The 13,105-nt window shown below is 57.8% G+C and overlaps 6 protein-coding genes across 6 annotated transcripts; all 6 read right to left on the bottom strand.

Moving 5' to 3' along the window:
- Nucleotides 1–1,388: 1,388 nt before the first annotated feature.
- Nucleotides 1,389–1,928, bottom strand: LOC138249333 (apolipoprotein A-IV-like). The gene has a single exon (XM_069203294.1). The coding sequence runs from the start codon at nucleotides 1,926–1,928 to the stop codon at nucleotides 1,389–1,391; it is 540 nt and encodes a 179-aa protein (XP_069059395.1).
- Nucleotides 1,929–2,495: 567 nt separating this feature from the next.
- Nucleotides 2,496–2,903, bottom strand: LOC138249332 (apolipoprotein A-IV-like). Its single transcript, XM_069203293.1, has one exon. It carries the CDS (start codon nucleotides 2,901–2,903, stop codon nucleotides 2,496–2,498), a length of 408 nt encoding a protein of 135 aa, XP_069059394.1.
- A 1,454-nt stretch (nucleotides 2,904–4,357) lies between these two features.
- On the bottom strand, nucleotides 4,358–4,852 carry LOC138249331 (apolipoprotein A-IV-like). Its single transcript, XM_069203292.1, has one exon. The coding sequence runs from the start codon at nucleotides 4,850–4,852 to the stop codon at nucleotides 4,358–4,360; it is 495 nt and encodes a 164-aa protein (XP_069059393.1).
- A 181-nt stretch (nucleotides 4,853–5,033) lies between these two features.
- Nucleotides 5,034–5,945, bottom strand: LOC138249330 (uncharacterized). The gene is made up of 2 exons (XM_069203291.1): nucleotides 5,477–5,945; nucleotides 5,034–5,239 (listed from the first exon to the last, which is right to left on the bottom strand). Exons 1-2 carry the CDS (start codon nucleotides 5,943–5,945, stop codon nucleotides 5,034–5,036), a joined length of 675 nt encoding a protein of 224 aa, XP_069059392.1.
- A 1,970-nt stretch (nucleotides 5,946–7,915) lies between these two features.
- Nucleotides 7,916–8,827, bottom strand: LOC138249329 (uncharacterized). Its single transcript, XM_069203290.1, has 2 exons — nucleotides 8,359–8,827; nucleotides 7,916–8,286 (listed from the first exon to the last, which is right to left on the bottom strand). The coding sequence occupies exons 1-2, from the start codon at nucleotides 8,825–8,827 to the stop codon at nucleotides 7,916–7,918; spliced, it is 840 nt and encodes a 279-aa protein (XP_069059391.1).
- A 2,100-nt stretch (nucleotides 8,828–10,927) lies between these two features.
- On the bottom strand, nucleotides 10,928–11,917 carry LOC138249328 (uncharacterized). Its single transcript, XM_069203289.1, has 2 exons — nucleotides 11,404–11,917; nucleotides 10,928–11,133 (listed from the first exon to the last, which is right to left on the bottom strand). Exons 1-2 carry the CDS (start codon nucleotides 11,915–11,917, stop codon nucleotides 10,928–10,930), a joined length of 720 nt encoding a protein of 239 aa, XP_069059390.1.
- Nucleotides 11,918–13,105: the final 1,188 nt, after the last annotated feature.

The following is a 13,105-nucleotide window of genomic DNA, read 5'->3' as shown; positions in this document are numbered from 1 at the left end:
GGTCCTTCAGCCGCTCTTGCAAGTTCCCTGCATGGTCCTTCAGCAGCTCCTGCATGGTCCCTGCATGGTTCTTCAGCCGCTCTTGCAAGGTCCCTGCATGGTTCTTCAGCCGATTTTGTTAATTCCCTGTATGGTCCTTCAGCAGCTCTTGCATGTTCCCTGCATGGTCCTTCAGCAGCTCTTGCATGGTCCCTGCATGGTCCTTCAGACGCTCTTGCAAGGTCCCTACACGGTCCTTCAGCCGCTCTTGCATGGTCCCTGCACGGTCCTTCAGCCGCTCTTGCAAGGTCCCTGCGTGGTACTTCAGCCGCTCTTGCAAGGTCCCTGCATGATACTTCAGCCGCTCTTGCAAGGTCCCTGCATGGTCCTTCAGCCGCCTGCATGGTCCTTCAGCCACTCTAGCAAGGTCCCTGCACGGTCCTTCAGCTGCTCTCGCAAGGTCCTTGCATGGTTCTTCAGCCGCTCTTGCAAGGTCCCTGCATGGTTCTTCAGCCGCCTGCATGGTCCTTCAGCCGCTCTAGCAAGGTCCCTGCACGGTCCTTCAGCTGCTCTCGCAAGGTCCTTGCATGGTTCTTCAGCCGCTCTTGCAAGGTCCCTGCATGGTCGTTCAGCCGCTCTTGCAAAGTCCATGCACGGTCCTTCAGCAGCTCTTGCATGTTCCCTGCATGGTCCTTCAGCCGCTCTTGCATGGTCCCTGCATGGTCCTTCAGCCGCTCTTGCAAGGTCCCTGCATGGTCCTTCAGCAGCTCTTGCAAGGTCCCTGCATGGTACTTCAGCCACTCTTGCAAGGTCCATGCACAGTCCTTCAGCAGCTCTTGCATGTTCCCTGCATGGTCCTTCGGCCGCTCTTGCACGGTCCCTGCACGGTCCTTCAGCCACTCTTGCAAGGTCCCTGCACGGTCCTTCAGCAGCTCTTGCAAGCTCGCTGCACGGTCCTTCAGCCGCTCTTGCATGGTCCCTGCACGGTCGTTCAGCCGCTCTTGCATGGTCCCTGCACGGTCCTTAAGCAGCTCTTGCAAGGTCCCAGCATGGTCCTTCAGCTGCTCTTGCAAGGTCCCTGAATGTTCCTTCAGCAGCCCTTGCAAGGTCCCTGCATGGTCGTTCAGCAGCTCTTGCATGGTCCCTGCATGGTCGTTCAGCAGCTCTTGCAAGGTCCCTGCATGGTCGTTCAGCAGCTCTTGCATGGTCCCTGCATGGTCGTTCAGCAGCTCTTGCATGGTCCCTGCATGGTCCTTCAGCAGCTCTTGCATGGTCCCTGCATGGTCCTTCAGCCGCTCTTGCACCATCCTATCCCAGTCGTGGGGGTTGAGAGTGATGTCCTTCTTCACTATCAGTCATCAGTCACAGATTCAACTGACCTGCCTTGTCTTAGTGCTTTATTTTGTAACTTACTCTTGCAAGGTCGCTGCATGGTCCTTCAGCCGCTCTAGCAAGGCCCCTGCATGGTCGTTCAGCCGCTCTTGCAAGGTCCCTGCATGGTCCTTCAGCCGCTCTTGCAAGGTCCCTGCATGGTTCTTCAGCCGATTCTGTAAAGTCCCTGCATGGTCCTTCAGCCGCTCTTGCAAGTTCCCTGCATGGTCCTTCAGCAGCTCCTGCATGGTCCCTGCATGGTCCTTCAGCCGCTCTTGCAAGGTCCCTGCATGGTTCTTCAGCCGATTTTGTAAAGTCCCTGTATGGTCCTTCAGCAGCTCTTGCATGTTCCCTGCATGGTCTTTCAGCAGCTCTTGCATGGTCCATGCATGGTCCTTCAGACGCTCTTGCAAGGTCCCTACACGGTCCTTCAACCGCTCTTGCATGGCCCCTTCACGGTCCTTCAGCCGCTCTTGCAAGGTCCCTGCATGGTCCTTCAGCAGCTCTTGCAAGGTCCCTGCATGGTACTTCAGCCACTCTTGCAAGGTCCATGCACAGTCCTTCAGCAGCTCTTGCATGTTCCCTGCATGGTCCTTTGGCCGCTCTTGCACGGTCCCTGCACGGTCCTTCAGCCACTCTTGCAAGGTCCCTGCACGGTCCTTCAGCAGCTCTTGCAAGCTCGCTGCACGGTCCTTCAGCCGCTCTTGCATGGTCCCTGCACGGTCGTTCAGCCGCTCTTGCATGGTCCCTGCACGGTCCTTAAGCAGCTCTTGCAAGGTCCCAGCATGGTCCTTCAGCTGCTCTTGCAAGGTCCCTGAATGTTCCTTCAGCAGCCCTTGCAAGGTCCCTGCATGGTCGTTCAGCAGCTCTTGCATGGTCCCTGCATGGTCGTTCAGCAGCTCTTGCAAGGTCCCTGCATGGTCGTTCAGCAGCTCTTGCATGGTCCCTGCATGGTCGTTCAGCAGCTCTTGCATGGTCCCTGCATGGTCCTTCAGCAGCTCTTGCATGGTCCCTGCATGGTCCTTCAGCCGCTCTTGCACCATCCTATCCCAGTCGTGGGGGTTGAGAGTGATGTCCTTCTTCACTATCAGTCATCAGTCACAGATTCAACTGACCTGCCTTGTCTTAGTGCTTTATTTTGTAACTTACTCTTGCAAGGTCGCTGCATGGTCCTTCAGCCGCTCTAGCAAGGCCCCTGCATGGTCGTTCAGCCGCTCTTGCAAGGTCCCTGAATGGTCCTTCAGCCGCTCTTGCAAGGTCCCTGCATGGTTCTTCAGCCGATTCTGTAAAGTCCCTGCATGGTCCTTCAGCCGCTCTTGCAAGTTCCCTGCATGGTCCTTCAGCAGCTCCTGCATGGTGCCTGCATGGTCCTTCAGCCGCTCTTGCAAGGTCCCTGCATGGTTCTTCAGCCGATTTTGTAAAGTCCCTGTATGGTCCTTCAGCAGCTCTTGCATGTTCCCTGCATGGTCTTTCAGCAGCTCTTGCATGGTCCATGCATGGTCCTTCAGACGCTCTTGCAAGGTCCCTACACGGTCCTTCAACCGCTCTTGCATGGTCCCTGCACGGTCCTTCAGCCGCTCTTGCAAGGTCCCTGCGTGGTACTTCAGCTGCTCTTGCAAGGTCCCTGCATGGTACTTCAGCCGCTCTTGCAAGGTCCCTGCATGGTCCTTCAGCTGCCTGCATGGTCCTTCAGCCGCTCTAGCAAGGTCCCTGCACGGTCCTTCAGCTGCTCTCACAAGGTCCTTGCATGGTTCTTCAGCCGCTCTTGCAAGGTCCCTGCATGGTCCTTCAGCCGCCTGCATGGTCCTTCAGCCGCTCTAGCAAGGTCCCTGTACGGTCCTTCAGCTGCTCTCGCAAGGTCCTTGCATGGTCCTTCAGCCGCTCTTCCAAGGTCCCTGCAAGGTCCTCCAGCCGCTCTTGCAAGGTCCCTGCACGGTACTTCAGTCGGTCTTGCAAGGTCCGTGCACGGTCGTTCAGCAGCTCTTGCAAGGCCAATGCATGGCCCTTCAGCCGTTCTTGCGTGGTCCCTGCCCGGTCCTTCAGCCGCTCTTGCAAGGTCCCCGTACGGTCCTTCAGCCGCACTTGCAAGGTCCCTGCATGGTCCTTCAGCCAATCTTGCAAGGTCAGTGGATAGTCCTTCAGCAGCTCTTGCAAGGTCCCTGCATGGTCCTTCAGCAGCTCTTGCATGGTCCTTCAGCAGCTCTTGCATGGTCCCTGCATGGTCCTTCAGCCGCTCTTGCATGGTCCCTCCATGGTCCTTCAGCCGCTCTTGCGTGGTCCCTGCATGGTCCTTCAGCCGCTCTTGCAAGGTCCCTGCACGGTACTTCAGCCGCTCTTGCAAGGTCCCTGCACGGTGCTTCAGCCACTCTTGCAAGGTCCCTGCACGGTCCTTCAGCAGCTCTTGCAAGGTCCATGCATGGTGCTTCAGCTGCTCTTGCAAGGTCCCTGCATGGTCCTTCAGCCGCTCCTGCACGGTCCCTGCATGGTCCTTCAGCCGCTCTTGCACGGTCCCTGTACGGTCCTTCAGCCACTCTTGCAAGGTCCCTGCACGGTCCTTCAGCAGCTCTTGCAAGCTCCCTGCACGGTCCTTCAGCCGCTCTTGCATGGTCCCTGCACGGTCGTTCAGCCGCTCTTGCATGGTCCCTGCACGGTCCTTAAGCAGCTCTTGCAAGGTCCCTGCATGGTCCTTCAGCTGCTCTTGCAAGGTCCCTGAATGTTCCTTCAGCAGCCCTTGCAAGGTCCCTGCATGGTCGTTCAGCAGCTCTTGCAAGGTCCCTGCATGGTCCTTCAGCAGCTCTTGCATGGTCCCTGCATGGTCGTTCAGCAGCTCTTGCATGGTCCCTGCATGGTCCTTCAGCAGCTCTTGCATGGTCCCTGCATGGTCCTTCAGCCGCTCTTGCACCATCCTATCCCAGTCGTGGGGGTTGAGAGTGATGTCCTTCTTCACTATCAGTCATCAGTCACAGATTCAACTGGCCCGCCTTGTCTTAGTGCTTTATTTTGTAACTTACTCTTGCAAGGTCGCTGCATGGTCCTTCAGCCGCTCTAGCAAGGTCCCTGCATGGTCGTTCAGCCGCTCTTGCAAGGTCCCTGCATGGTGCTTCAGCCGCTCTTGCAAGGTCCCTGCATGGTTCTTCAGCCGATTTTGTAAAGTCCCTGCATGGTCCTTCAGCCGCTCTTGCAAGTTCCCTGCATGGTCCTTCAGCAGCTCCTGCATGGTCCCTGCATGGTCCTTCAGCCGCTCTTGCAAGGTCCCTGCATGGTTCTTCAGCCGATTTTGTAAAGTCCCTGTATGGTCCTCCAGCAGCTCTTGCATGTTCCCTGCATGGTCCTTCAGAAGCTCTTGCATGGTCCCTGCATGGTGCTTCAGCCGCTCCTGCAAGGTCCCTGCACGGTCCTTCAGACGCTCTTGCAAGGTCCCTACACGGTCCTTCAGCCGCTCTTGCATGGTCCCTGCACGGTCCTTCAGCCGCTCTTGCAAGGTCCCTGCGTGGTACTTCATCCGCTCTTGCAAGGTCCCTGCATGGTACTTCAGCCACTCTTGCAAGGTCCCTGCATGGTCCTTCAGCCGCCTGCATGGTCCTTCAGCCGCTCTAGCAAGGTCCCTGCACGGTCCTTCAGCTGCTCTCGCAAGATCCTTGCATGGTTCTTCAGCAGCTCTTGCTAGGTCCCTGCATGGTCCTTCAGCCGCCTGCATGGTCCTTCAGCCGCTCTAGCAAGGTCCCTGCACGGTCCTTCAGCTGCTCTCGCAAGGTCCTTGCATGGTTCTTCAGCCGCTCTTGCAAGGTCCCTGCATGGTCGTTCAGCCACTCTTGCAAAGTCCATGCACGGTCCTTCAGCAGCTCTTGCATGTTCCCTGCATGGTCCTTCAGCCGCTCTTGCATGGTCCCTGCATGGTCCTTCAGCCGCTCTTGCAAGGTCCCTGCATGGTCCTTCAGCAGCTCTTGCAAGGTCCCTGCATGGTACTTCAGCCGCTCTTGCAACGTCCATGCACAGTCCTTCAGCAGCTCTTGCATGTTCCCTGCATGGTCCTTCAGCCGCTCTTGCATGGTCCCTGCATGGTCCTTCAGCCGCTCTTGCAAGGTCCCTGCATGGTCCTTCAGCAGCTCTTGCAAGGTCCCTGCACGGTCCTTCAGCCGCTCTTGCATGGTCCCTGCACTGTCGTTCAGCCGCTCTTGCAAGGTCCCTGCATGGTGCTTCAGCCGCTCCTGCAAGGTCCCTGCACGGTCCTTCAGCCGCTCTAGCAAGGTCCCTGCACGGTCCTTCAGCAGCTCTTGCATGATCCCTGCACGGTCTTTCAGCAGCTCTTGCAAGGTCCCTCCATGGTCCTTCAGCCGCTCTTGCATGGTCCCTGCATGGTCCTTCAGCCGCTCTTTCAAGGTCCCTGCATGGTCCATCCCCTGCTCTTGCAAAGTCCCTGCACGGTCCTTCAGCCGCTCTAGCATGGTCCCTGCATGGTCCTTCAGCCGCTCTTGCAATGTCCCTGCACGGTCATTCAGCAGCTCTTGCAAGGTCCCTGCACGCTCCTTCAGCAACTCTTGCAAGGTGCCTGCACAGTCCTTCAGCCGCTCTTTCAAGGTCCCTTCATGGTCCATCAGCTGTTCTTGCAAAGTCCCTGCACTGTCCTTCAGCCGCTCTAGCAAGGTCCCTGCATCGTCCTTCAGCCGCTCTTGGAAGGTCCCTGCATGGTCGTTCAGCCCCTCTTGCAAGGCCCCTGCACTGTACTCAGCCGCTCTTGCAATGTCCCTGCATGGTACTTCAGCCGCTCTTGCAAGGTCCCTGCATGGTCCTTCAGCCGCTCTTGCAAAGTCCCTGCACGGTCCTCCAGCCGCTCTTGCAAGGTCCCTGCATGGTACTTCAGCCGCTCTTCCAAGGTCCCTGCATGGTCCTTCAGCCGCTCTTGCAAGTTCCCTGCATGGTCCTTCAGCAGCTCCTGCATGGTCCCTGCATGGTCCTTCAGCCGCTCTTGCAAGGTCCCTGCATGGTTCTTCAGCCGATTTTGTAAAGTCCCTGTATGGTCCTTCAGCAGCTCTTGCATGTTCCCTGCATGGTCCTTCAGCAGCTCTTGCATGGTCCCTGCATGGTCCTTCAGACGCTCTTGCAAGGTCCCTACACGGTCCTTCAGCCGCTCTTGCATGGTCCCTGCACGGTCCTTCAGCCGCTCTTGCAAGGTCCCTGCGTGGTACTTCAGCCGCTCTTGCAAGGTCCCTGCATGGTACTTCAGCCACTCTTGCAAGGTCCCTGCATGGTCCTTCAGCCGCCTGCATGGACCTTCAGCCGCTCTAGCAAGGTCCCTGCACGGTCCTTCAGCTGCTCTCGCAAGGTCCTTGCATGGTCCTTCAGCCACTCTTGCAAGGTCCCTGCATGGTCCTTCAGCCACTCTTGCAAGGTCCCTGCACGGTCCTTCAGCAGCTCTTGCAAGCTCCCTGCACGGTCCTTCAGCCGCTCTTGCATGGTCCCTGCACGGTCGTTCAGCCGCTCTTGCATGGTCCCTGCACGGTCCTTAAGCAGCTCTTGCAAGGTCCCTGCATGGTCCTTCAGCTGCTCTTGCAAGGTCCCTGAATGTTCCTTCAGCAGCCCTTGCAAGGTCCCTGCATGGTCGTTCAGCAGCTCTTGCATGGTCCCTGCATGGTCGTTCAGCAGCTCTTGCAAGGTCCCTGCATGGGCGTTCAGCAGTTCTTGCATGGTCCCTGCATGGTCGTTCAGCAGCTCTTGCATGATCCCTGCATGGTCCTTCAGCAGCTCTTGCATGGTCCCTGCATGGTCCTTCAGCCGCTCTTGCACCATCCTATCCCAGTCGTGGGGGTTGAGAGTGATGTCCTTCTTCACTATCAGTCATCAGTCACAGATTCAACTGGCCCGCCTTGTCTTAGTGCTTTATTTTGTAACTTACTCTTGCAAGGTCGCTGCATGGTCCTTCAGCCGCTCTAGCAAGGTCCCTGCATGGTCGTTCAGCCGCTCTTGCAAGGTCTCTGCATGGTCCTTCAGCCGCTCCTGCATGGTCCCTGCATGGTCCTTCAGCCGCTCTTGCAAGGTCCCTGCATGGTTCTTCAGCCGATTTTGTAAAGTTCCTGCATGGTCCTTCAGCCGCTCTTGCAAATTCCCTGCATGGTCCTTCAGCAGCTCCTGCATGGTCCCTGCATGGTCCTTCAGCCGCTCTTGCAAGGTCCCTGCATGGTTCTTCAGCCGATTTTGTAAAGTCCCTGTATGGTCCTTCAGCAGCTCTTGCATGTTCCCTGCATGGTCCTTCAGCAGCTCTTGCATGGTCCCTGCATGGTCCTTCAGACGCTCTTGCAAGGTCCCTACACGGTCCTTCAGCCGCTCTTGCATGGTCCCTGCACGGTCCTTCAGCCGCTCTTGCAAGGTCCCTGCGTGGTACTTCAGCCGCTCTTGCAAGGTCCCTGCATGGTACTTCAGCCGCTCTTGCAAGGTCCCTGCATGGTCCTTCAGCCGCCTGCATGGTCCTTCAGCCACTCTAGCAAGGTCCCTGCACGGTCCTTCAGCTGCTCTCGCAAGGTCCTTGCATGGTTCTTCAGCCGCTCTTGCAAGGTCCCTGCATGGTCCTTCAGCCGCCTGCATGGTCCTTCAGCCGCTCTAGCAATGTCCCTGCACGGTCCTTCAGCTGCTCTCGCAAGGTCCTTGCATGGTTCTTCAGCCGCTCTTGCAAGGTCCCTGCATGGTCGTTCAGCCGCTCTTGCAAAGTCCATGCACGGTCCTTCAGCAGCTCTTGCATGTTCCCTGCATGGTCCTTCAGCCGCTCTTGCATGGTCCCTGCATGGTCCTTCAGCCGCTCTTGCAAGGTCCCTGCATGGTCCTTCAGCAGCTCTTGCAAGGTCCCTGCATGGTACTTCAGCCACTCTTGCAACGTCCATGCACAGTCCTTCAGCAGCTCTTGCATGTTCCCTGCATGGTCCTTCAGCCGCTCTTGCATGGTCCCTGCATGGTCCTTCAGCCGCTCTTGCAAGGTCCCTGCATGGTCCTTCAGCAGCTCTTGCAAGGTCCCTGCACGGTCATTCAGCCGCTCTTGCATGGTCCCTGCACTGTCGTTCAGCCGCTCTTGCAAGGTCCCTGCATGGTGCTTCAGCCGCTCCTGCAAGGTCCCTGCACGGTCCTTCAGCCGCTCTAGCAAGGTCCCTGCACGGTCCTTCAGCAGCTCTTGCATGATCCCTGCACGGTCTTTCAGCAGCTCTTGCAAGGTCCCTCCATGGTCCTTCAGCCGCTCTTGCATGGTCCCTGCATGGTCCTTCAGACGCTCTTTCAAGGTCCCTGCATGGTCCATCACCTGCTCTTGCAAAGTCCCTGCACGGTCCTTCAGCCACTCTAGCATGGTCCCTGCATGGTCCTTCAGCCGCTCTTGCAATGTCCCTGCACGGTCATTCAGCAGCTCTTGCAAGGTCCCTGCACGCTCCTTCAGCAACTCTTGCAAGGTGCCTGCACAGTCCTTCAGCCGCTCTTTCAAGGTCCCTTCATGGTCCATCAGCTGTTCTTGCAAAGTCCCTGCACTGTCCTTCAGCCGCTCTAGCAAGGTCCCTGCATCGTCCTTCAGCCGCTCTTGGAAGGTCCCTGCATGGTCGTTCAGCCCCTCTTGCAAGGCCCCTGCACTGTACTCAGCCGCTCTTGCAATGTCCCTGCATGGTACTTCAGCCGCTCTTGCAAGGTCCCTGCATGGTCCTTCAGCCACTCTTGCAAAGTCCCTGCACGGTCCTCCAGCCGCTCTTGCAAGGTCCCTGCATGGTACTTCAGCCGCTTTTCCAAGGTCCCTGCATGGTCCTTCAGCCGCTCTTGCAAGTTCCCTGCATGGTCCTTCAGCAGCTCCTGCATGGTCCCTGCATGGTCCTTCAGCCGCTCTTGCAAGGTCCCTGCATGGTTCTTCAGCCGATTTTGTAAAGTCCCTGTATGGTCCTTCAGCAGCTCTTGCATGTTCCCTGCATGGTCCTTCAGCAGCTCTTGCATGGTCCCTGCATGGTCCTTCAGACGCTCTTGCAAGGTCCCTACACGGTCCTTCAGCCGCTCTTGCATGGTCCCTGCACGGTCCTTCAGCCGCTCTTGCAAGGTCCCTGCGTGGTACTTCAGCCGCTCTTGCAAGGTCCCTGCATGGTACTTCAGCCACTCTTGCAAGGTCCCTGCATGGTCCTTCAGCCGCCTGCATGGTCCTTCAGCCGCTCTAGCAAGGTCCCTGCACGGTCCTTCAGCTGCTCTCGCAAGGTCCTTGCATGGTCCTTCAGCCACTCTTGCAAGGTCCCTGCATGGTCCTTCAGCCACTCTTGCAAGGTCCCTGCACGGTCCTTCAGCAGCTCTTGCAAGCTCCCTGCACGGTCCTTCAGCCGCTCTTGCATGGTCCCTGCACGGTCGTTCAGCCGCTCTTGCATGGTCCCTGCACGGTCCTTAAGCAGCTCTTGCAAGGTCCCTGCATGGTCCTTCAGCTGCTCTTGCAAGGTCCCTGAATGTTCCTTCAGCAGCCCTTGCAAGGTCCCTGCATGGTCGTTCAGCAGCTCTTGCATGGTCCCTGCATGGTCGTTCACCAGCTCTTGCAAGGTCCCTGCATGGTCGTTCAGCAGTTCTTGCATGGTCCCTGCATGGTCGTTCAGCAGCTCTTGCATGATCCCTGCATGGTCCTTCAGCAGCTCTTGCATGGTCCCTGCATGGTCCTTCAGCCGCTCTTGCACCATCCTATCCCAGTCGTGGGGGTTGAGAGTGATGTCCTTCTTCACTATCAGTCATCAGTCACAGATTCAACTGGCCCGCCTTGTCTTAGTGCTTTATTTTGTAACTTACTCTTGCAAGGTCGCTGCATGGTCCTTCAGCCGCTCTAGCAAGGTCCCTGCATGGTCGTTCAGCCGCTCTTGCAAGGTCTCTGCATGGTCCTTCAGCTGCTCCTGCATGGTCCCTGCATGGTCCTTCAGCCGCTCTAGCATGGTCCCTGCATGGTCCTTCAGCCGCTCTTGCAAGGTCCCTGCACGGTCATTCAGTAGCTCTTGCAAGGTCCCTGCACGCTCCTTCAGAAACTCTTGCAAGGTGCCTGCACAGTCCTTCAGCCGCTCTTGCACGGTCCCTGCATGGTCCATCAGCTGCTCTTGCAAAGTCCCTGCACTGTCCTTCAGCCGCTCTAGCATGGTCCCTGCATGGTCCTTCAGCCGCTCTTGCAAGGTCCCTGCATGGTCGTTCAGCCCCTCTTGCAAGGCCCCTGCACTGTACTCAGCCGCTCTTGCAATGTCCCTGCATGGTACTTCAGCCGCTCTTGCAAGGTCCCTGCATGGTCCTTCAGCCGCCTGCATGGTCCTTCAGCCGCTCTTGCAAAGTCCCTGCACGGTCCTCCAGCCGCTCTTGCAAGGTCCCTGCATGGTACTTCAGCCGCTCTTCCAAGGTCCCTGCATGGTCCATCAGCTGCTCTTGCAAAGTCCCTGCACTGTCCTTCAGCCGCTCTAGCATGGTCCCTGCATGTTCCTTCAGCCGCTCTTGCAAGGTCCCTGCATGGTCGTTCAGCCCCTCTTGCAAGGCCCCTGCACTGTACTCAGCCGCTCTTGCAATGTCCCTGCATGGTACTTCAGCCGCTCTTGCAAGGTCCCTGCATGGTCCTTCAGCCGCCTGCATGGTCCTTCAGCCGCTCTAGCAAGGTCCCTGCACGGTCCTTCAGCTGCTCTCGCAAGGTCCTTGCATGGTTCTTCAGCCGCTCTTGCAAGGTCCCTGCATGGTCGTTCAGCCGCTCTTGCAAAGTCCATGCACGGTCCTTCAGCAGCTCTTGCATGTTCCCTGCATGGTCCTTCAGCCGCTCTTGCATGGTCCCTGCATGGTCCTTCAGCCGCTCTTGCAAGGTCCCTGCATGGTCCTTCAGCAGCTCTTGCAAGGTCCCTGCATGGTACTTCAGCCGCTCTTGCAAGGTCCATGCACAGTCCTTCAGCAGCTCTTGCATGTTCCCTGCATGGTCCTTCAGCCGCTCTTGCATGGTCCCTGCCTGGTCCTTCAGCCGCTCTTGCAAGGTCCCTGCATGGTCCTTCAGCAGCTCTTGCAAGGTCCCTGCACGGTCCTTCAGCAGCTCTTGCATGATCTCTGCACGGTCCTTCAGCAGCTCTTGCAAGGTCCCTCCATGGTCCTTCAGCCACTCTTGCATGGTCCCTGCATGGTCCTTGAGCCGCTCTTTCAAGGTCCCTGCATGGTCCATCAGCTGCTCTTGCAAAGTCCCTGCACGGTCCTTCAGCCGCTCTAGCATGGTCCCTGCATGGTCCTTCAGCCGCTCTTGCAAGGTCCCTGCACGGTCATTAAGCAGCTCTTGCAAGGTCCCTGCACGCTCCTTCAGCAGCTCTTGCAAGGTGCCTGCACGGTCCTTCAGCCGCTCTTTCAAGGTCCCTGCATGGTCCATCAGCTGCTCTTGCAAAGTCCCTGCACGGTCCTTCAGCCGATCTAGCATGGTCCTCGAATGGTCCTTCAGCCGCTCTTGCAAGGTCCCTGCATGGTCGTTCAGCCCCTCTTGCAAGGCACCTGCACTGTACTCAGCTGCTCTTGCAATGTCCCTGCATGGTACTTCAGCCGCTCTTGCAAGGTCCCTGCATGGTACTTCAGCCGCCTGCATGGTCCTTCAGTCGCTCTTGCAAAGTCCCTGCACGGTCCTCCAGCCGCTCTTGCAAGGTCCCTGCATGGTACTTCAGCCGCTCTTGCAAGGTCCATGCACGGTCCTTCAGCAGCTCTTGCATGTTCCCTGCATGGTCCTTCAGCCGCTCTTGCATGGTCCCTCCATGGTCCTTCAGCCGCTCTTGCAAGGTCCCTGCACGGTCCTTAAGCAGCTCTTGCATGGTCTCTGCACGGTCCTTCAGCAGCTCTTGCATGGTCCCTGCACGGTCCTTAAGCAGCTCTTGCAAGGTCCCTGCATGGTCGTTCAGCCGCTCTTGCAAGGTCCCTGCATGGTCGTTCATCAGCTCTTGCAAGGTCCCTGCATGGTCCTTCAGCCGCTCTTGCAAGTTCCCTACATGGTCCTTCAGCAGCTCTTGCAAGGTCCCTGCATGGTTCTTCAGCCGATTTTGTAAAGTCCCTGTATGGTCCTTCAGCCGCTCTTGCATGGTCCCTGCACAGTCCTTCAGCCGCTCTTGCAAGGTCTCTGCATGGTACTTCAGCCGCTCTTGCAAGGTCCCTGCATGGTCTTTCAGCCGCCTGCATGGTCCTTCAGCCGCTCTAGCAAGGTCCCTGCACGGTCCTTCAGCTGCTCTCGCAAGGTCCTTGCATGGTTCTTCAGCCGCTCTTGCAAGGTCCCTGCATGGTCCTTCAGCCGACTGCATGGTCCTTCAGCCGCTCTAGCAAGTTCCCTGCACGGTCCTTCAGCTGCTCTCGCAAGGTCCTTGCATGGTTCTTCAGCCGCTCTTGCAAGGTCCCTGCATGGTCGTTCAGCCGCTCTTGCAAGATCCCTGCATGGTACTTCAGCCGCTCTTGCAAAGTCCATGCACGGTCCTTCAACAGCTCTTGCATGTTCCCTGCATGGTCCTTCAGCAGCTCTTGCAAGGTCCCTGCATGGTACTTCAGCCGCTCTTGCAAGGTCCATGCACGGTCCTTCAGCAGCTCTTGCATGTTCCCTGCATGGTCCTTCAGCTGCTCTTGCATGGTCCCTGCATGGTCCTTCACCGCTCTTGCAAGGTCCCTGCATGGTCCTTCAGCAGCTCTTGCAAGGTCACTGCACGGTCCTTCAGCCACTCTTGCATGATCCCTGCACGGTCCTTCAGCAGCTCTTGCAAGGTCCCTCCATGGTCCTTCAGCCGCTCTTGCATGGTCC

This window comes from Pleurodeles waltl, chromosome 8 (genome assembly GCF_031143425.1).
Source record: "Pleurodeles waltl isolate 20211129_DDA chromosome 8, aPleWal1.hap1.20221129, whole genome shotgun sequence".
Taxonomy (NCBI): Eukaryota; Metazoa; Chordata; class Amphibia; order Caudata; family Salamandridae; genus Pleurodeles; species Pleurodeles waltl.
This window is presented reverse-complemented; position numbering and strand designations above follow the sequence as displayed.